The 19,124-nt window shown below is 49.2% G+C and overlaps 1 protein-coding gene across 1 annotated transcript; it reads right to left on the minus strand.

The window, feature by feature from the left end:
- Positions 1-1,055: 1,055 nt before the first annotated feature.
- On the minus strand, positions 1,056-2,083 carry LOC119431626 (uncharacterized). The gene has a single exon (XM_037699106.2). It carries the CDS (start codon positions 2,025-2,027, stop codon positions 1,056-1,058), a length of 972 nt encoding a protein of 323 aa, XP_037555034.1. The 5' UTR covers positions 2,028-2,083.
- Positions 2,084-19,124: the final 17,041 nt, after the last annotated feature.

Here is a 19,124-nt window from a genome sequence, read left to right on the forward strand (position 1 = left end):
TGTCCATTGTCTGCATTTGTGCCTTAACGTCGTGAATGTCCTCAATGTACTTGCCAGGATGCAGGCATTCAAGTTCGTGTAGCGTATCTAGCAACTTGCACAACTCTTTATATTTTCCTTTTTTTCCAAAAGACAATATGGAAGCTTCTTCAATGGCTATCATTTTAACTTCTTGCTTGAATATCTCCCATTGCGCAAAGACAGATAAAGAATTACGACTTGAAACGTCAATAAGAATTTCCGGGACGCGCTTGAGAAAAGGCTTATGTAAGAGTAACTGATTGTTAATTTTCCATAAATCCCAGTTCATTCGCGAACTTTGACACTGCCGGTTGCCAAAACAAACCGACACCAAACAATGATCACTGAAGAACACAGGGTGCTCACTGTAGCCGTATAGTCTAGGGAGGATAGGTAAAGATACATAAATCCGATCAAGCCTTGCATGAGATGTACCTTGAAAATGTGTGTAGCGAAAAGGGACCTTTTCATGATCCCCTACATCAATAAGCTGGTAGTCACATGTCATGGCATTCAAAACGTCAGCGCTGGTATCATGGCGTTGCCTTGTAGACGACCGATCCTGACCACTACACACACAATTAAAGTCACCTAAGACAACTAATACACGGTCATTGCGTAAGTGCTGGGTCAATGAGAGAAAGTAGTCCTCCCGGTCGCGTGCCTTACGTGGCGCATACACGCAAAGAAACCTCCAAACATGACTATCCATGTTGACATCACACCATACAAGGCGCCCTTCCCTATCAGTGCACAGTCCCAACACGTTGCATTGCCGCGTTTTTCTCACAAATATCATACATCCTCCAGAGACACCAATCGCGTGGCTGACACATACTTCATACTCCGAAAGAAATGGAGCTACAGCAGCCGCTGTGTCGTCATCGGATTGAATTTTTGTTTCCTGAATTGCAATAACATCTAACGCTCGGCTACGCAACAAGTGTAATAACTGACCCTGCCGTCGCTTACTACGTAAGCCACGGACATTCAGTGTTCCAAACGTTAAGGGAAGGGCGCCCACCATGATTCCACTACTGAGGCGCAGCGCCTACACGTAGCGCTGCTACCTTTGTTCTGCCTGTCCCATCCCTTTGAGGTGTCGCAGCTGCAGCAACTTCATGAACTGCAGCGGCATCTGCACTCACAGGGACTCCATGAAGGGGTTTCTTCGCCTTAGCCGCGGCGACCTTTGGCTCTTTCCCAGAGCACTCCAAATCATCTGCCGGCGCTGGACGCTTCTTTGATGTCTCAGTCATTTCAGTATCCTCGGCAGGATGAAGCTGGTCCCGAAAGGGTTGTGATTCGGCCCACGTTGCACAAGGGTCCTTTTCACGGTTAGTCACTGTTTGTTCTTCAGTAACCTTCGCTGTAGCTGTGTCCGCAGCTGTCGATATTTGCACTTCTTCAGCCCGGTGGTCTTCAGCAGGCGCTTCGCCAGAGGCATCTACGACCTCACTTACATCCATGAGGTGGTTAACGATGGTGTCATCGTCCACCGGTTTACTGCCACGAAGCTTGTCAGCATACGTGCCAACGCATGCCTCTGCGTTATGACCATAACGGTGGCATTTCGCGCAGCGTGGTGTTTTGCACTGTCTTCTTATGTGCCCTACTCTGTTGCATCGAAGGCACAAGGGAGGTCGTCCGGGAATCAAAAGTAAGCATTGATGTCCGAAGATCGTCAGAAGATGAGGGAGGGAACTGGTAGAGAGGCCTTCTTTGAGCGTGAATTCTACATCACGATTCGTCATCTGCCAACTCTCCATGCCTTCGCAACGCCACATTTCTCTGGTTATGGATTGCACCATGCCATATGGTTCCAACGCTTCAACGATACGCTTCTGTTCTAGGTGAGGAGGAAGCCACAGAAGCTTCATTTTGATGTTCCGGCTTTCTGGGTCGATGACAAGGCACTTGAGTCCTTTGACTAGTAGCTCACCTTTATCGACGAGCTTCTGCTTGGAAAGGCTGTTGGCGCAGGTGACGAGCCACAGATGGCTCATCTGATACTGGCCTGCTCCGAGAATGTCCTTGGTATCGAGCACCGAGAGCAGGGCATCACGAAAATCCGGGGCGCGGTACGGCCGACCAGCGAGGTCCGCGTGTAGGAACACTGAGTTGAGAACGGTATCTTCCTCGTTCCCGATGGCAAACGAGGAAGAACGATCTTGTAATTACCGGTAACGGTAGAGGGTGCAAGAGATCCTCGGCCTAGGGCCGATGCGCTGTTACCAGCAGAGCACATTTTGAACACGGCCGTTCGAAGCGGCTTCTTCTTCTTCGCTTCTAAGGGTTGCATTCAGGCGAACCATATGATTGCGTTCGAGCGCCCTCGGCGAAAGAAACCACCTAGAAACGTATACGCGCGAGCGGCGCAGCGTGGGGCCAGCGGTCAAACGCTGTACCTACTAGCAATTGGAGTGTTGCGTGCCGGAAAAGAAGCTTTTCAGAGAGGACCGCACGGCTGTGAGGGGACCAGACAAGCACAAGCGTGCCAGAGGGGAAATGTGGGTCGCAGTGCAAAGCATCTAACTGACGTTGCTGGCTGCTTTGTGACGCCGAGGGTCGAGCGCGGGCAACGTGATGGGTGTGGTGAGCACGAGCGTAATGTTAGTCGAAGCGACAGAAGGTGTAACCGTAGGGTCCAGAGGTAAAGTCATCTTTCCTCCATAAAACAGCTGGAACATTGAAACTCCAGCTGTATTATGCCGGCATGGCTAATGCGCGAAATTTACTTACGGTAGAAGAAGGTCGCAGTCACGTGGGTTCGGCGAAATATACACCGCGACAATGTCTGTGAGAGTGTGTTTGAAGCGTTTCGTCAGGCCGTTGGTCTGTGGATGGTAAGAAGTTTTTTTTTAGGTTGGGTTGATTATAACAGGCACGCCGGATTTTGGCGAAGACTTCAGACAGAAAGTTACGACGATGATAAGTGAGCAACTGTCTCGGGGTACCCTGGATCAATATAACGGCACGCAACTGGAAGCGCGTGACAATTGCACAACTGGACGGCAGCGATTGGGTAATTTCGTAGCGCGTGGCATAATCAAGGCCAAGGCGTATCCATTCGTTTGTCAGCGTGAAGGTAGGAAAAGGACCAGGAACATCTATTCGAAATCAAAAGAAATGTTCCGTGCGTACTATTGACTGAAGGTGACTATAGCAGGTAGCATCGGAAGCGTTTTGACACGTAGGAATAATTTTCAACTGGCCACGCAACGGTGGTAGGAGCGTACAAGGCCTAGCCAACAGAAAAGACGCCATAGACGCTCGTTTGTCTCAGATACTCCAATGTACCATCATGAAGTTTGATGAGAACTCCCTGGCGTAACTGTCTGGCCACAACGATAAGGGGTTGAAAATAGTAGGAAAATGTAGGATACCCTCCTCAAGCACAAATTTGGGGAAGAATAGGTCAGTAGGCGACACTTCCAGGCGCGTGATGACTTCTCGCAAGGATTGGTCAAAATTTTGTTCTTTATCGATGCGAATAAAGTCCGGCACGGAAGTTTAGGGGGTTGGTGTACTCATTAGCATTTATAGGGTCGTCGCCAGTATACCGCTACAAGAATGTGCATCATTGTCGAGGCGGCCGGATTAGTGGATGGATGAATATCAAAATTCTTGCAGGCGTAGGGCCCACTGAGCGAGAAAGTCGGCGTCTGTCGTTTGTAGTACGGTGGCTAGATGGGTAGGTGTGCCGACCGAGCGTAGTTCACCACTTCTCCGCATCATGACGCAAAATTGGCGCTGCGGACAGTAGAAAGGTTCAGCGGCGCGCAACGGCGGCTGAGCTGTGTAGTCGAGCTGCGTGTCTGATAGTATCGCTTGCCTCTGATTGTATCTTTAAAGTGCGCGTTATAATACCGTTCTGAGCAGTGTAGGCCAAGCCAGAATGAGGAACTTGTTGTCGTCTAGTCAGAAAAAACGAAATGCTGAAGTAAATTTTCTAGCTTGGCAATCGGTCACATTTATTGATATAAACGCGGCGCTCCAGCCAATTGCATTAAAGACGTAAATGCATTTTTTCCATGCATAAAACAATACTGCAATGGTTTTATACGGTATGTGGAACCGTGTTTACATGATATTTAGCGAGTTATAATGTTTCAATTTCGAGAAATCTAGCTATTGGTTTTATTGCTGCGTCAGTTACGGTATCTAAATTGGTGCAAGAAGAATTGCGTTGGTAAGTGCATATATGGTTCACTGTTTCATTGTAATAAAATAAAGCAATATGTCTTGGACTAGATTCGTGAATATACTTAAAATACAAGAAAAGCTCCCGTAACTTGAGTCAGCAAGACACACCAACATAAATTAGCTAGCGCCAGCAAGGCCGCAACGTTGGTCCACCACATCATAGCATTGTTCACAGCACACGCCTCATCTTCAGGTGCTTCCTCTTGTCCCTGTTGCTTTCGCGCGCCATGTTCTTGCCCTTTACAAGAAAGTAAAGCCGTGTAATCGTATATAGAACTTCACAACATCGTTTGTGAGCTCTTTCTTGTGCCGCTTACAGCCGATCAAATTCGGGGGATTCAGCTGCAGAAAGGATGCAAAGTCGGCGATACAATGTTCCTTCGTAACTCATTTAAACTGAAGCACAGCTTGAAGGCGTCTTCGAGAGATTCTACCAGTTTTTTTAGTGCTTCAAAAGGGAGCAACAGCCCTGACCTACTCATTCTGTTGAATTCAGTAATGTCCCTGAGCAATCGGAGCACTTGGTTCTTTGCAGGAACTTCCTTGCTACATAGCCTGCTATATAGAATATCAGCCTAGAATCATTTTTCTTTTCCCTGTAGCAGCGCAGTGGTGCTCGATGTCGCAGGCGCTGAGCACCTCATGTGCGGCTTACAAATTTCCAACGTTGAGGAGCTCATGGACGTACGCTTTTCGGTGTACCGCTTGCTCATTAACGTCGCCGATACAATCTAGCCACAGTACCGATACTGAGCAAGCTACTGAGCAGCTCGGGGCGAACATTTCCGCTGTCAGACAGCGGAACAATCCCGCAGTCTTTCTCACAAATTTAGAGCCCGACTTGCAGTTCGGAGCGAAGCAGTAGGTCTCCTTGGTGGTCTTGATTGGTGGAGCAACGCCGCCGCTAATCTCGCCGGTCATTTTTCCTACCTGGAACATTCCACATCGCTTAGGAACTTACAGACAGTACGAGAGATGCGGAGCTCTTCACCTTTGAAACTGACACGAACAGACGACATACAACTATTCCAATACGGGCTTTATTTTTTTTTTTGCTCGCCGCCAGTCCGCCAGCCCCCTGTAGCAGACGACGCGAGCTCCGGAACCGTTCTACTGACCGCAGCGCCAATTTTGCGTCATGACGCGGAGAAGCGGTGAACTACGCTCCAGAGGCGCCGGTCGGCACACCTACCCATCTAGCCACCGTTGTTTGTAGAAGCGAAACGGCACCTTAACTCGCATTGCCATTGGCTGCGATGCCACGTCATGAGTCCATCACATAAGGCTAACCGTTCTAAAGAAATGAATGTATAAAAGAAAATAATTTCGAAATGAAAAAAAAAAACGTTGGCGGTTGTGAGTTTCGAACCTTCGACCTCAAGTTCAGAAGCCGAGTGTTATACGAAAGAGCTACGCTTGCAGGAGGGGAACATATCTGAAGCATATGAATGTGCTGTACCGGCGCAACAAAACCTTATTAGAAAGCTTCAAATGGCTCATTGAGTGTAAAAGCGAGCCTCTGTCGTCTGTAGCAGCAAAACGGCACCTGAACTTGCATTGGCATTGGCTGCGACGCCACGTCACGAGCGCGCCTCGATGGAGCAGAGCGGGCGAGAGGGACCACTTACTGCGGCAATAGCGCGCCAGGTGTTGCGTGAGGGGAGAGGGCATCACCGCGACGCCACCTCACCCTCGCTTTCGGTACGGGCTTGTCTCGTCAGAGAACAGTGGGCGAAAGAGAACAGCTGGTGCCACAATAATGCGCCAGGGGTTGTGTAAGGGGAGAGGCCACGTGGCGCTGGCACCGCAGGCTGCTGCTGCTTGCTGGCTTGGGCATCACGTACCGCCATGGTAAATTATTCGCAGCGCAAACTCGAATGACCGCTAAGCGTGATTCAATTGTATACTAATGCTTTCACATTCACAAGTCTTAAAAGGTGTTTAGGTATCCTCGGGGTTTATTTTTTGGCTGAAAAGCTCAGTAAGCGGCGTCGCACTGTCCACAAAATCTTCACAAAGGAACAGAAATGTGACGCAGAAACTTACTGATATCTTTGAAAATCATGGAACAAGGAAGTTCTTGACTGCAGAGAGATTCGCAGGTCTGGTTGCACACCATTAGCATCGACGAGATGGCCAAGCACAGTAATTTTACTGTGCCCAAAGTGACAGTTCGACGTGTTTAGCTGTAACTCGGCTCGACGAAAAATGTCTAGGATGGCTGGGAGGTGCTCTACGTGGGTAGGAAATGTTGGCGAAAGAAATCGCCAATGATTACGATACTCCTTAATACGAAATATGAGCGCATGTATATACGTATTTTCATTTCGCGATATATTGAAGCATCGCACAAACCTCCGCACCGACTGGCATGGTCGCAACGTTTCAATCGAAGCAGGACCCCTTGACAGATCTGTGATGACCATGGGAATTAGTCGCACACACATGTTTCCCCAAAAAGCAGGAAAGTTCGCGTAGCACATGTGGACACGGCAGTACTCGTCGATGCCACAATTGTCCTCCTCCCTGTTTTGATAAATGCTTGTATCCTTGCTGTACACCGGCTTTCCCGTCTCCTACTAGATTGGAACACTGGTTGAGGTGCTGGCTAGGATTACCTCATGCTTGGCACCCTTTCTGAGTCACATACATGAAACGTGCAATCACGTTCGTTCGTCGAAACGCCTCTTCACTGATACAGTCGCCGCCTCCTTGACCTGACGCCTGAGTTCAACCCTCCGCAGCACTCTGAAGGAACGCGTCTACCCGCCGCGGTGGCTCAGTCAGCTAACGCATAGTGCTGCTGAGCACGACATCGCGGGAACGAATCCCGGCCGCTGCGGCCGCATTTCGATGGAGGCGAAATGCAAAAACGCCCGTGTGCTTGCGTTGTAGTGTACGTTAAAGAACCCCAGGTGGCCAAAATTAATCCGGAACCTTCCACTATGGCGCGCCTCATAATTAAAACTGGTTTTAGCACGTAAATCCCCCGAAAGAAGAAGGAACGCGTCTGCTGACTTCCACCATCGCCACTGCAGGTGACGCTGCAGAATCATCAGAGTCCAGAAAGTTTCCATGGGGAAGCTATTGAAGATGTCTAAGATTGGCTAGACCAGTTCGAGCGTGTCCCAAATTATAATGACATAAGCTCCTAGAAAAAGCTCCCCAATGTCTATTTTACTCTTCAACATAGTGAGTGGACGTGGTTGTGAATCGGCATAGGCAGTTTGACCACATTGCATGCCTTCCGCACCCAGCTGCTGGACATTCACTAGTAGCGACAGAAGAGACAATGAGCAGCGTCTTCACGAATAGCGTATTCCGAAACCAAATGAGAGCGTTACCATGTTTCCTGAAGATATGGCCCGACTTTTCCGCAGAGCAGACTCCGAGCTGGCCGAAGAAAAGAAGTTGCGCTATCTCTTGCGGGGAGTGAAGGATCAACTATTTGCCGGACTCGTGAGGCATCCCCCGAAGAGAGTGCCCGAATTCACCAAGAAGGCTACGGCTATCGAACAGGCACTAGAGCAGCGTTACCGCCAATATGACCGTACGAACTCACCGATGAATGCTTCAATTCTACCTGAGAGCTCGGGCTCATCTCTAGTGAAGTCATCCTCGAGATGGTGCGAGAGGAGATCCAGCAGCTCGGGAATGCACCCCTGGCACCAGTGGTGACTTCTGTCACTGAGGCCGTCTGGAGGAAGACCGACAGGAATTTTCTTCGCCCGACTTCGAGAGTCACCGCCACCACAAGCAACGCCGTATGGTCGACAGCCAAACGTTGCGCCTCAGTCTTGCGGAGAATTTCCAGTGGGACACGAGTTTCGGTAAATTGATTTTTGGCGCACCGCTGACCGCCGGCCGCTATGCTTTCATTGTTGCGAAGCAGGGCATGTTAACGAGCTCGCGACTCTCGCGCATCTGGGTTTCCAAGGTTTGCTTTCAATTACAATTACCCTCAAGTTGACGCTCCACGTACCGGCGACGACAATTCTACAAACTGCTAGCGGGAAGCTTCACAGACGCCTCTATCGAGTTCCCCATCTGCGGCTCGTTACAGTCTACAGACCCGTCGCGCTTTTTCTGACGTCTCCAGGAACAGGTCACCTAGCCCGCTCCGGGGAAACTATAAGCAGCCATCCTAGGGGTGACGTGGCAAGTCCAGCTTTCGAAGAGTCCCCATCACTCATTATCGACGACTCTAACGATCCGTCGATTCCAACCACCCCCCATGTAACCGACGCCGTGAGCGCCGACATTGATCGCATTGATGGCCACCATATGACCGCTCTTTTTGATACTGGTTCTCATTTTTCGATAATGAGTCTAAACCTAGCCGACAAACTAAGAATAGTGAAGACGCCGGGGACCGGGCCAACATAAGAGCTGCCGGGGCTCAGTTGATCACACCGATTGAAAAATGCACGTCCAGAATAGTAATCACAGGTGAAGCATTCGTCGCCACCACCGTCATTCTCTTCGGGTGCTGTCAGGAACTTATTCTGAGAATGGATTTCTTGAGAGTGAAGTTCAGTGATTTATGTCCGCGACTGCACCGTTACATTTTCTATGAGCTCTGACGACGTCGACCCCACAGGGCACCAGCCACCGTGCTTACGTATCGCCGACGATTGCGTGAGGTGTCTGCCGCGAAGCTGTTACCTCGTGCCTGTCATCTGAGACAACTTACACAGCAGGAATGCAGTCGCCGAACACATCGACAGGCTGTTCCTGAGTCACGGGGTTTCAATCGCCCGGGCCGCAATTAATGTACTGGACGGACATGCTGAACTCCTCCTGACGAATTTCAGCAGGAAATATTGACACATTACTAAATGCACTGATGTTGCTTACTTCGACGAATTTGGCCGAATACAAGACTACCTTTAAGAGCAGCACGAAGCCTCCGCTGTGCCTATGCCGGCACCTGTGATCGATATCAGTCTAACTTTATCGCCTGTCGAAAGCAACAGCATCTTTAGCTCAGCATTCAGTTTCACAGCTGATTCTCATCGGCTTCAAGCGTTAGCCAGACGCCGCAAAACAAGCACCGTATTATCGTAAATGCGACGCAAGACTCATTCGGACGAATCCTCGCCGTGTAGCACCGAAATGGCGCGAGGCAATACAAAAACAAGTGAAGACGATGCTTGAGGACATGGTTACTCGGCTATCTAAGAGTCCTTGCGCATTGATGCGAAAGGTATTGCGAAACCTATTATGCGCAAGCTATTGATACTGCGTCATGATGGGAATTTATTACTTTTTGGTCAGCATACAATTTCATACCCCAACAAATGAACCGGCTAAAGATTTGCGTTGCCAGCCTCAGGCGCATAAGCTCCATTCCTGGTGGGTATATGTGGGGCTCAATTATCTTCGGGGAAACTTTTAAGCCCCTCGCGTAGTTGCAGTCTTCCTTGTACACAACCGTGTACAGAGACCACTTCAGCCACTGTCCGTTCACCTTGAGAATGCACTGCTTAAGTAGTTTGCACATGACGCACTTGCACAGATGCGGTACTTGGGAAAAGACGAACACCTTGGGCTCCTCATTTACGGGGTGCTTAAAACAATTCTTCGCCTAATCGTGCTTTCCGCTGACGCCCAGGTGCGTCCACATTTTTCGATTAGTTGCCGCTCCATCACAGATAGTTCCATCAACCACTGCACAACGTTTTCAAGCGTGACGATGACTTGAAGAACCAACTGGTTTAGTACTATCGCTCTAGTTGCTCCCTTTGATGAAAATACACTAATCGGTTGCGCATAACTGTCCCCGAAAGGACAAAACATGAACATTAACGCATGATTTTTATCTCTCTCACCGTAGTCCACGAGACCCGTCTACGTAAGCATTTTGGAGTTCACACTTTTCTGCTCTCTCACTAGGATTTCGTAAAATATAAGCATACCACGTCTCTCTAACTCAGTTGTGTAGACCAGTTCTGATTTTAGCGCTTCAAAAACATCCACATGATAACCACATTGCATTCGAACCATGGCGAGATAGTTTCTTATTGTTTTCACCCTTAAAAGAGGCAGAATGTTATTGTCGCGCAGAAATCTGTAGCCGGATTATGTCCGATTATGTAGAAGGTACAGCAACAACCAATCTTGATGGTAACGCATTGCTCGCTTCAACACAGTTTTTTGCAGCTTTTACACATTCCTTCGGGAGCGCACAGTGCGTCTAAGGAAAGCGTGCGTTTTGCCTCAAGTTTCCAAGCGGTTCGTGTTTACTTCCTTCACCTTGTATTCGCATATGACTAGGTCAGCTTCCAGTGCAAAAGCCATTTCCTAGAGGAATAGCCGGCAGTATACCGTCTTCGCTAGACGTCAATCTTTTTTTTGCGGATTCAAGGGAAGTCATACTGAACTAGCTGGAACAGTGCGAAAATATTGACGGCAGGGCGTCTGGTAACATGACAGGCCGTTTGCGTTTGTCCAGAAGGACTTCGCCACCAAGCTCGCCATAATACCGCTGGCTCTCTATGTCGCTCTCCAAGAAGTATTCTCGCAAACATAGTCGCGAGACGTGAGCTCTCGATGCTTCCTTGGAAATGCACGAGCCCACAAATCCGGCTGTACCGGGTCAGTCGGAACGTTGAAGGTAATTACCGGTTCCTTGCAGGATGCATAGCCACTGCTGCTGTTCGGCACAACACATTTCTGCCCCATCTTATAAAGCATGGATAGAATGCGCTCGCCTTTGTTGCAACGTGGAAAGTGCGCGCAATGTCTGAGAAGCCAGCGCCGCCGACGCAATGCGGAAACCCTCGAGAGCTCTAATAGAGGCGGAAAGCCTGCAGATCGTGAAAGGAACCGCGACAGTTTGCATGCCCAAATTGGGAGCTTTTCCTCCAAAGGTTACCTACTAATGCGCTCACACCACATGAGAGCTAGTAAACTATGGCGGCCCTTACGAAAATGTCAGATATGACCCTTATATGTTTTATATATGGCCATATTTGGACATATAAGTGCCCATATAAGGCCTTATACTGCCATATAAGGATCCATGTAAGGACTTATACTGCCATATAAGGGTCCAGATACGGCCTTATACTGCCATATAAGGGTCCATATATGGCCTTATACTGCCATATAAGGATCCATATATGGCCTTATACTGCCATATAAGGGTCCAGATATGGCCTTACACTGCCATATAAGGGTCCAGATATGGCCTAATACTACCATATATGACTGCAAGTAAGGCTTTATAACGTCATATAAGGGTACAAATAGGCGTTCTACTGTCATATATGGCTGCAAGTAAGCGCCTTATATTGCCATATAAGGATTTAAAAATATACCTAAATTGTAGTTGTAACCCCCCCCCCCCCCTCCACTCACGCGTCCAGCCCCACCAGTCCAACGTGCACCTTCAGCGCTCAGGGAACGACGACGAAGTGTCTTCTTGATAGAACACTTGTCTCTGTGCTCTCTGAATTTTTGGGGAAATCTTCGCCTTTCGAGGTGCCTCGCCTCCCCGTCTTGCGGCCATGGACGCGGAGCACTCCAGAGGCCCCCCTGGCCAGCAGTCATCACGGCCGTCAACCGCAAGGAAGCGAGTTGGCTCCCCCAGCGACACCGAAGACACCGAGCTGTACTCTATGTCGGAAGACGACTCATCCGACGACAGCTTCATACCCGTCCGGAGCAAGAGGGCGAAGAGAAAGACCGTCAACACATCGCCGTCAACTCCTGCGAGTACAACGACTATGAAGTCAAGGCCTGCGCGCTGGCCACACGTCATCATCTTTATGCCGGAAGAACCCTCAAGCAACCTACGACTACTGAACAGGCAAGCCCTATCCATTTTTCTGGAATGTGCGGTGCCAGATCAAATTAAGGACATCAGAATAAATCCACGGAAGAATATACTCGCCATAGACGTGTACAACGTGAGTGCGCTTGGAAAACTTCAAGCAATCACGGAGCTAGGCGGCATCAAAATGCGCCCCTTTATCCCGACCGACGATACATCCATAGCCGGTGTAATTTATGACATCGACATTGCCATTCCCAATGATGACTTACCTAGCCTCATCAAGCCGGCAAACGAGGGCACTATCATTACGCAAGTGCGCCGCCTTGGGAATACGCGCTGCGTAAAAGTAATTTTCAAGGGGGATTGTACACCATCCCACGTTAAAGTCGGACATTTCCGTCATCCGGTTCGACCATTCATCCAGAAGCCACTTCAATGTCATCAGTGTTTCCGGCTAGGACATGTCAAGGGCGTGTGTCCCAACCCGCTACTGTGTCCCCGTTGTGCTGAACCTCACGAAGAAGAGACCTGCGGTGCCACGGTTCTGAAGTGCGCCAACTGTAATGGCCCTCACGCTGCTTCTTCGAAAGACTGCCCCCGCATCAAGACGGAGCGCGCGGTTCTCAAGCAAATGTCCAGAGACAATTCGACACACAGGGAGGCAGCCGAAGTAGTCCGGCGTCGGCGTCGACGTCGGCACCGTCGTACGTCTTCAAAGAAGGCGCATGCTCGAAGTGATAGTGCCCACTCCACTGCGGCACCACTTAGTCGCGCCGCGAAAAGGCCCACCACTTCCACGAAGGAAGCGGATAAGACTCTTTCTTTAGAGGAATGGCCTACGCTACCGAGCCGCTACCTTGCCAAGGAACCTCAGAAGGTCGTCGTCCAACCGGAGCCTTCTCCAGTCATGGATGATGCACCTAAAACAGATCGTCAAGTCATTTCGGTTCTGCGTTCCCTCATGGACGCCATCCGAGCACTTTTAGTCGACATGGGGACAACATCTGCTCGAAGCGCACTTAAAGTGCTGGACGCCTTAAGCCCAGTGCTTGAATCCCTCAACTAGAAAGATGGCTGCCCATACCCCATCCTTCCGAAAAGAAGTCAAGGCAGCGTCCGTCATCCAGTGGAACGCCAGAGGGCTAAAATCACGCCTTTCAGATTTTCGTCAGTTTGTGTACACCAATGCGTTTCCACTCATCGTCATTTGTGAGCCCAACCTGTCGAAACCAATGAGACTGTCAGGGTACGAATTTATTAGGTCTTCAACAAATGGTGCATGCAGCAAAATCATCGTTTTTGTTCGTCGTGAACTTACCTATGTTTTGCAACCAATTCCGCCTCACGACGACAATCAATATATATGCATCACAGTTAAAAAGAACAAACTATTGTTTACTCTCATAGCCGTGTATATATCACCTTCAAGCAATTTTGAAACGAAAAGATTAGCAGATATCTTGAGTGTGTGTCCTGCCCCATGGGTCATCATAGGAGATTTCAATGCACATCATCCGGCATGGGGAAGTACAAGAACCAATGCAAAAGGACGAAGATTAGCAAGCATCGCCTACAACTATGACCTTACTCTCCTGAACGATGGTAGCCCCACCTTTCTTCGAGGCGTCACATACGGCAGCTGCCTCGACCTTGCTTTCGTCTCCAACTCTCTCGCCAAATGTGTGAAGTGGTTTCCAGACATTGAGACGCATGGGAGTGATCACATTCCCACTTATCTTAACATCAAAGGCTTGTCGTCTAGATCTGGTCCACGGAAGACCATTCGGAGCATTCAATGGGCCACCTTCAAATCTGATATGGAAGATGCTTGCCGCGAGGGCCTACCATCCGGATTAGAGCAAACAATTAAAAGTACGATGCTAAACGCCACCCGCATGATGACGATCTCTTCCAAGCGAAACGACTTCGACATAGAATTAGAGCGCCTACGAGCACTTCGTCGCCGGGCGGAACGTCGATATCGGCGTACGTAATCAATCCATGACCTTAGGGCGGCCAGGAGGATACAAAAGAAGATCCAACGTCGCATGGATAGATTAGCATCGGAACGTTGGGCAACGTTTTGCCAGACACTAGACCCCCGCAAGCCACTGTCTCACATTTGGAAAACGGTGCAAGGTCTGTGTTGCCTTCCGGAACAGCGTTTTCCATTCAAGGCGCTCGCGCTCTTCCAAGGGCGGCAAGACATCGATATCGCAGAGGACTTTTGTGCTATGATCGCCGACCAAGCGACTCGTCCAGATCCTCCAGCCCGAGGTGACGTCCCCCATTCCCGGGATTGCCGCATGGACCTTCCATTTACAATGGAGGAGCTCGAGGCGGCACTAGCGCTCTGCAGGCGCTCTTCATCTCCGGGTCCAGATGGTATATCATACCGAGCCTTGTGCTATCTTGGAGAATCTGCACGGAGAGAATTGTTGAGCCTTTACAACTCCTCATGGCAGGAGGGAAACGTTCCTGACGAATGGAAAGTAAGCCGCCTGGTGCCACTCTTGAAGCAGGGCAAATCCCAACTCGAGCTCACCTCTTACCGCCCAATAGCGCTGGCCAGCTGTGTAGGCAAGGTAATGGAACGGATGCTCCTTGGCCGCCTAGAATGGTACCTTGAACACTACAAGATTTATCCGAATTCCATGGCTGGTTTCCGACGTGACCGCTCTTCCATCGACAATGTAGTTGATCTCGTTTCGTATGTTCAGCACGAAAGGTCCCGTAAGCGTTTATCTGCAGCTTTATTCTTAGATGTGAAAGGCGCATACGATAACGTATTACATGAGTCCATTCTCGATGCTCTTGCGACGGTTGGCCTAGGTGGTCGAGTCTTCTTGTGGATTGCAAGTTACCTATCTGCAAGATAATTCTTTGTGTTAACTGACGATGGCCCGACTACGCGACGCTATACGAGCAGAGGCGTTCCTCAAGGCGGTGCTCTCAGCCCGACGCTATTCAACCTCGCTCTTCTTGGACTTGCTGAATACTTACCAACTACCATCAAGATTTCAATATACGCAGACGACATCTGTGTCTGGACTTCGGCAGTCACACGTCCTCAGATACGTGCGCGGCTTCAAAGAGCAGCAACTTTGACAGCGAGCTACTTGTGTAAACAAGGTCTCAGCATATCACCAGAAAAATGCGCACTAGTGGCATTTACTCGCAAACCAATGACGCCTTATGTCATCTCAATCAGTGGGCGGACCATTTCCTATGTCAGAACCCACAGGTTTCTTGGCGTAATCATTGACCGAGACCTCTGTTGGAGCCCACACGTGGCCTACATGAAACGGCGCCTGACAGCAACTTCCCAGTTGTTTAAATACTTGACAGGAAAGACATGGGGGATGTCAGTAGAGGCAATGCTGAAACTCTACAGAGCTCTCTTTCTCGGATTTTTAAGATATAGTCTACCTGTACTGAACAACACTTGCAAGACAAATATTCGTGTTCTGCAGGCAGAACAAGCCCAAGCACTCAGAGTTTGCCTTGGTTTACCCAGATGCACGTCAACAGAGGCAACTATTGCAATTTCTCGGGACCATCCGATGCAAACTCACATTACGGTGGAAGCCCTGAGAACGCACATCAGACATTTTGCACGTGCCCCCTATCACCACCTTGCAACACTACCTTCGGACCGGCGCCAAGCATCGTTCTCTAAAACTATCATCAAGTACAACGACAAACTTCCCTCGGGCTTCACCGCTGCATCTAAACCATCGATACCCCCTTGGTGTCTTATTAGCCCCACAGTACATCTCAGTGTACCAGGAATCAAGAAGAAATCTGAGCTGTCGTCACCTGTGCTGAAACAACTGTCTCTGCTTCTTCTACACGAGAGGTATGCGGACAGTGTACATATTTATACTGATGGTTCCACAAACCTCCAGTGTTCGTCCGGTGCTGTGGTTGTCCCAGCAAGAGCTATTACCATTAGCTTCAGGACTGACCACCCAACGGCATCGACATCTGCGGAACTAGCTGCTCTTCGTGTGGCACTTCGTTTCGTCAATCGGGAGTCACCTCGACAATGGTCCATCTTCAGTGACTCAAAGGCAGCCCTACAATCTGTGCTATCAGCTCTGCGTCGCGGGCCATACGAACAGCTCGTATTCGATATTAGATACTTACTCCATACATCACAGGAGAAAGGACACCACGTGACGTTTCAGTGGCTTCCAAGTCACTGCGGCGTCATAGGGAATGAAAACGCCGATAATGCCGCTCGGGCAGCTCTTGACGACACACAGGAAGAGGCCATACCGCTCTCACGGTCCGATGCAGTCAGCAGACTTCGAGTGCTTGCACAGGAGATCACGCTCTCTTTATGGTGCACACCAAGCAGCCAGACCAACCGGATGAATCGTCACTACCACCTGCCCTCTTTGATGCATCTCTGTATGCCAACTGGACTCCGCCGAAAAGAGGCCACTATGCTTTATCGCTTATGGCTAGGGGTGGCATTCACGAAATCTTATTCATTTCTCATTGGAATGGCCGACAACCCTTTTTGCAATGCCTGTCTTTGCGAGGAGACGCTAGAACATATTCTATGCGACTGTCCTGAATACAATGTTCCGAGACAGTCCCTGGCGTCCGTTCTAGCACACCTGGACAATCGACCACTGTCAATTGAAACCATTCTCGCGTGTCGTCGACAGAAGACATCGCAGCTGAAAGCAACGAAGGGACTGCTTAGGCTTAGGACAAGCGGCTATGACAGTGATGTCACGCATCACGCAAGAGTGACGGACTGTGACTGACTATGTGTGTGCTGTGTACGTTATGTGCTCTCTCTCTCTCCTCCCCATCTTTCATTCCCCCTCACCCCGCTCCCATGTGTAGGGTAGCAAACCGGTTGTCCTGAACTGGTTAACCTCCCTGCCTTTCCTTCTCCACTCTTTCCTTCCTTCCTTCCTTCAGCGCTCAGTGCACACTGTCATTACCATTCAGGAGATGGCTTGAGGTCGAATTTTCCGGATTAACAAAAACACTCTATCACCTACTGTCTTCTATTTACTCATTCACTCTTAAATTACTTTGAGTAAAACACTGCAGAAATAAACATTGTCATCACCCTTATATATTAAAATTATAATTATTATAATTATTATTTATTATTATAATTATGTTTTGTATTATAGTTATTAGGCATTTGAGTTGCTGTTGGATTCCTCTGGCTAAAGCAAGATAATTACATATTATGTAAAGTGTTTGCTTCCCCCCCCCCCCCCCCCCCCCCCGGCAGAGATCCTGGGTGCGCTACTGCCGTCTGCACCGCGCCTGCCGGACAGCATGGCCTTATATACGAGATGTAGCTATACTGCACGTAACACATGCGATGCTTTGCACTGCAGCTATAGGCAAAGCATCTCGATCGAAATGAATGTGCTTGCACCGAGCAGGTAGTAACGAGTTGAAGTGAATTTTATCGCAGAAACACACACAATCAACTCGTCGTTTTGCACGTTGGCTCACAACCACACCCGATGAATATGTCTACTTTTTGAGAGAGAGCATGATCATATACTTTTGCAATCATATATACCGGCCTATGTAAAGCAGCCTGGGAATATTAAAGCATGAGTTAGGAAACCTGCTGCACGAATTCCTATTCGTTATATCAGCTACTGCACAAGCACAGACAAAACGTTTGCTACATCAGTCAATCTAGATACTTTATTCAAGCCCCATTAAATGAAATACTGCCAAAAATTACCACCAAGCTAAAGTTTTGACACATTCAGTGAAATCCAAACCGAAACCAAACGTGGAATGTCCAATGCAATGTATCGCTTGGCAACACTGGTAAGCTTGCTGCGCCGGCAGCACATGGACGGCAGCTGTCAGATACCGAGGCCTGTTTTCGTGTGTAATTTTCGTTCGTGCATCCGTGTTAACGCAATGTTCTGCGCGGTTTGTGTGTTATTCGTGAACGCAATCGGAACGAGTCCTCATCAACGCAGTTTAACGCGACTGTAAGTAAAGGGAAGCAGCGGGCGCCTTCACCGGCGCGGCCCTCGGCGATCGCTTTGTTTGTATGTGTCGCGCGCACGGTTCAACTTTTGAATACCGTGGCTGCGCGTTGTCGCAGTGCAGTGATGATTATATGCCAGTGCTCATCGTGAAACTGCACAAACCGCGTCACTGCTGATGGAGCTGCCACGTACGTAGACGGCGGCGCCCGAGAAGACCTTTTCTGAAGAGAATGCGTGCCTGGCGATTGCCACTTCCAGTCGCAACTTTTACAAAGGTACCTAAATCCCCCCCCCCCTCTTGCTATGTGCTATTTGCATAATTTTGAAGCAGTGCGTGTTGCGATACCGCGTAAAGTATAAACCGCATTCACGCAATCTTGCGCGCGACAACAAGCGACGCGATGGAGATGGCTGTCGCGTTCGTTCGTCGCCTACAAGTCGTACAGCATGCAAGCGACGAGACGAGCGACGTCTCCCCGGTGTTGCCTTTATGAGGGCAGCAAATACTCGCCGAAACTGGCGTGACGCTTGCTTTATTAATTTAACGGGTTTTAGTGTAAAGAGCAGCATAAATATTTCTAAATATTTCACTACGTTATTATCCTTGCACGTATCAAAATCTAGTCGTTTGCTCGTTCCGTGCGACAATCGGTAGTACTTGACTGATGTATATACAGTTCCGGCTTCGCGCTATTGGCTAGTCGCTCATAGCACTTCCGGGCGACGAGCGACGTATTCTAAATTTCTAGAACCGAGCGATTGAGCGAAAAGACCAAGCGATCTGTTCGCGCGACGGCCCGTTTCGTCGCTCGTCGCCGTTGCGCACAAAATCGCGTGAATGCGGTTTTGGCTTAAAACACAAGCGGGCGAATCCGCTCCTTCAGTTTCGTCTACAGTCCCTATTATTGTTATGTTTGCCTTCGAGTTCGTGGCGTATGTACATCGGACCCTGTCAACGCAATTACAAGTACGAATGATCTACTAGCACAGAGGCTGACTGTCATATTAATTTGATTGAAGGTCTGCGTTATTCGATCGATCGTCCTTGTTTCGAGTCATGCTATGCTACACGCTATGAAATATCTTGTATTATTTTATGTGTTCGAATTCAGCGTTGTAGT

The sequence above is a fragment of the Dermacentor silvarum genome, chromosome 10, assembly GCF_013339745.2.
Source record: "Dermacentor silvarum isolate Dsil-2018 chromosome 10, BIME_Dsil_1.4, whole genome shotgun sequence".
In the NCBI taxonomy this organism is placed as follows: domain Eukaryota; kingdom Metazoa; phylum Arthropoda; class Arachnida; order Ixodida; family Ixodidae; genus Dermacentor; species Dermacentor silvarum.

Excerpts from the sequence above, each read along its gene's own strand:
- LOC119431626 (XM_037699106.2), bottom strand. The coding sequence starts at position 2,027 with ATGAGCCATCTGTGGCTCGTCACCTGCGCCAACAGCCTTTCCAAGCAG.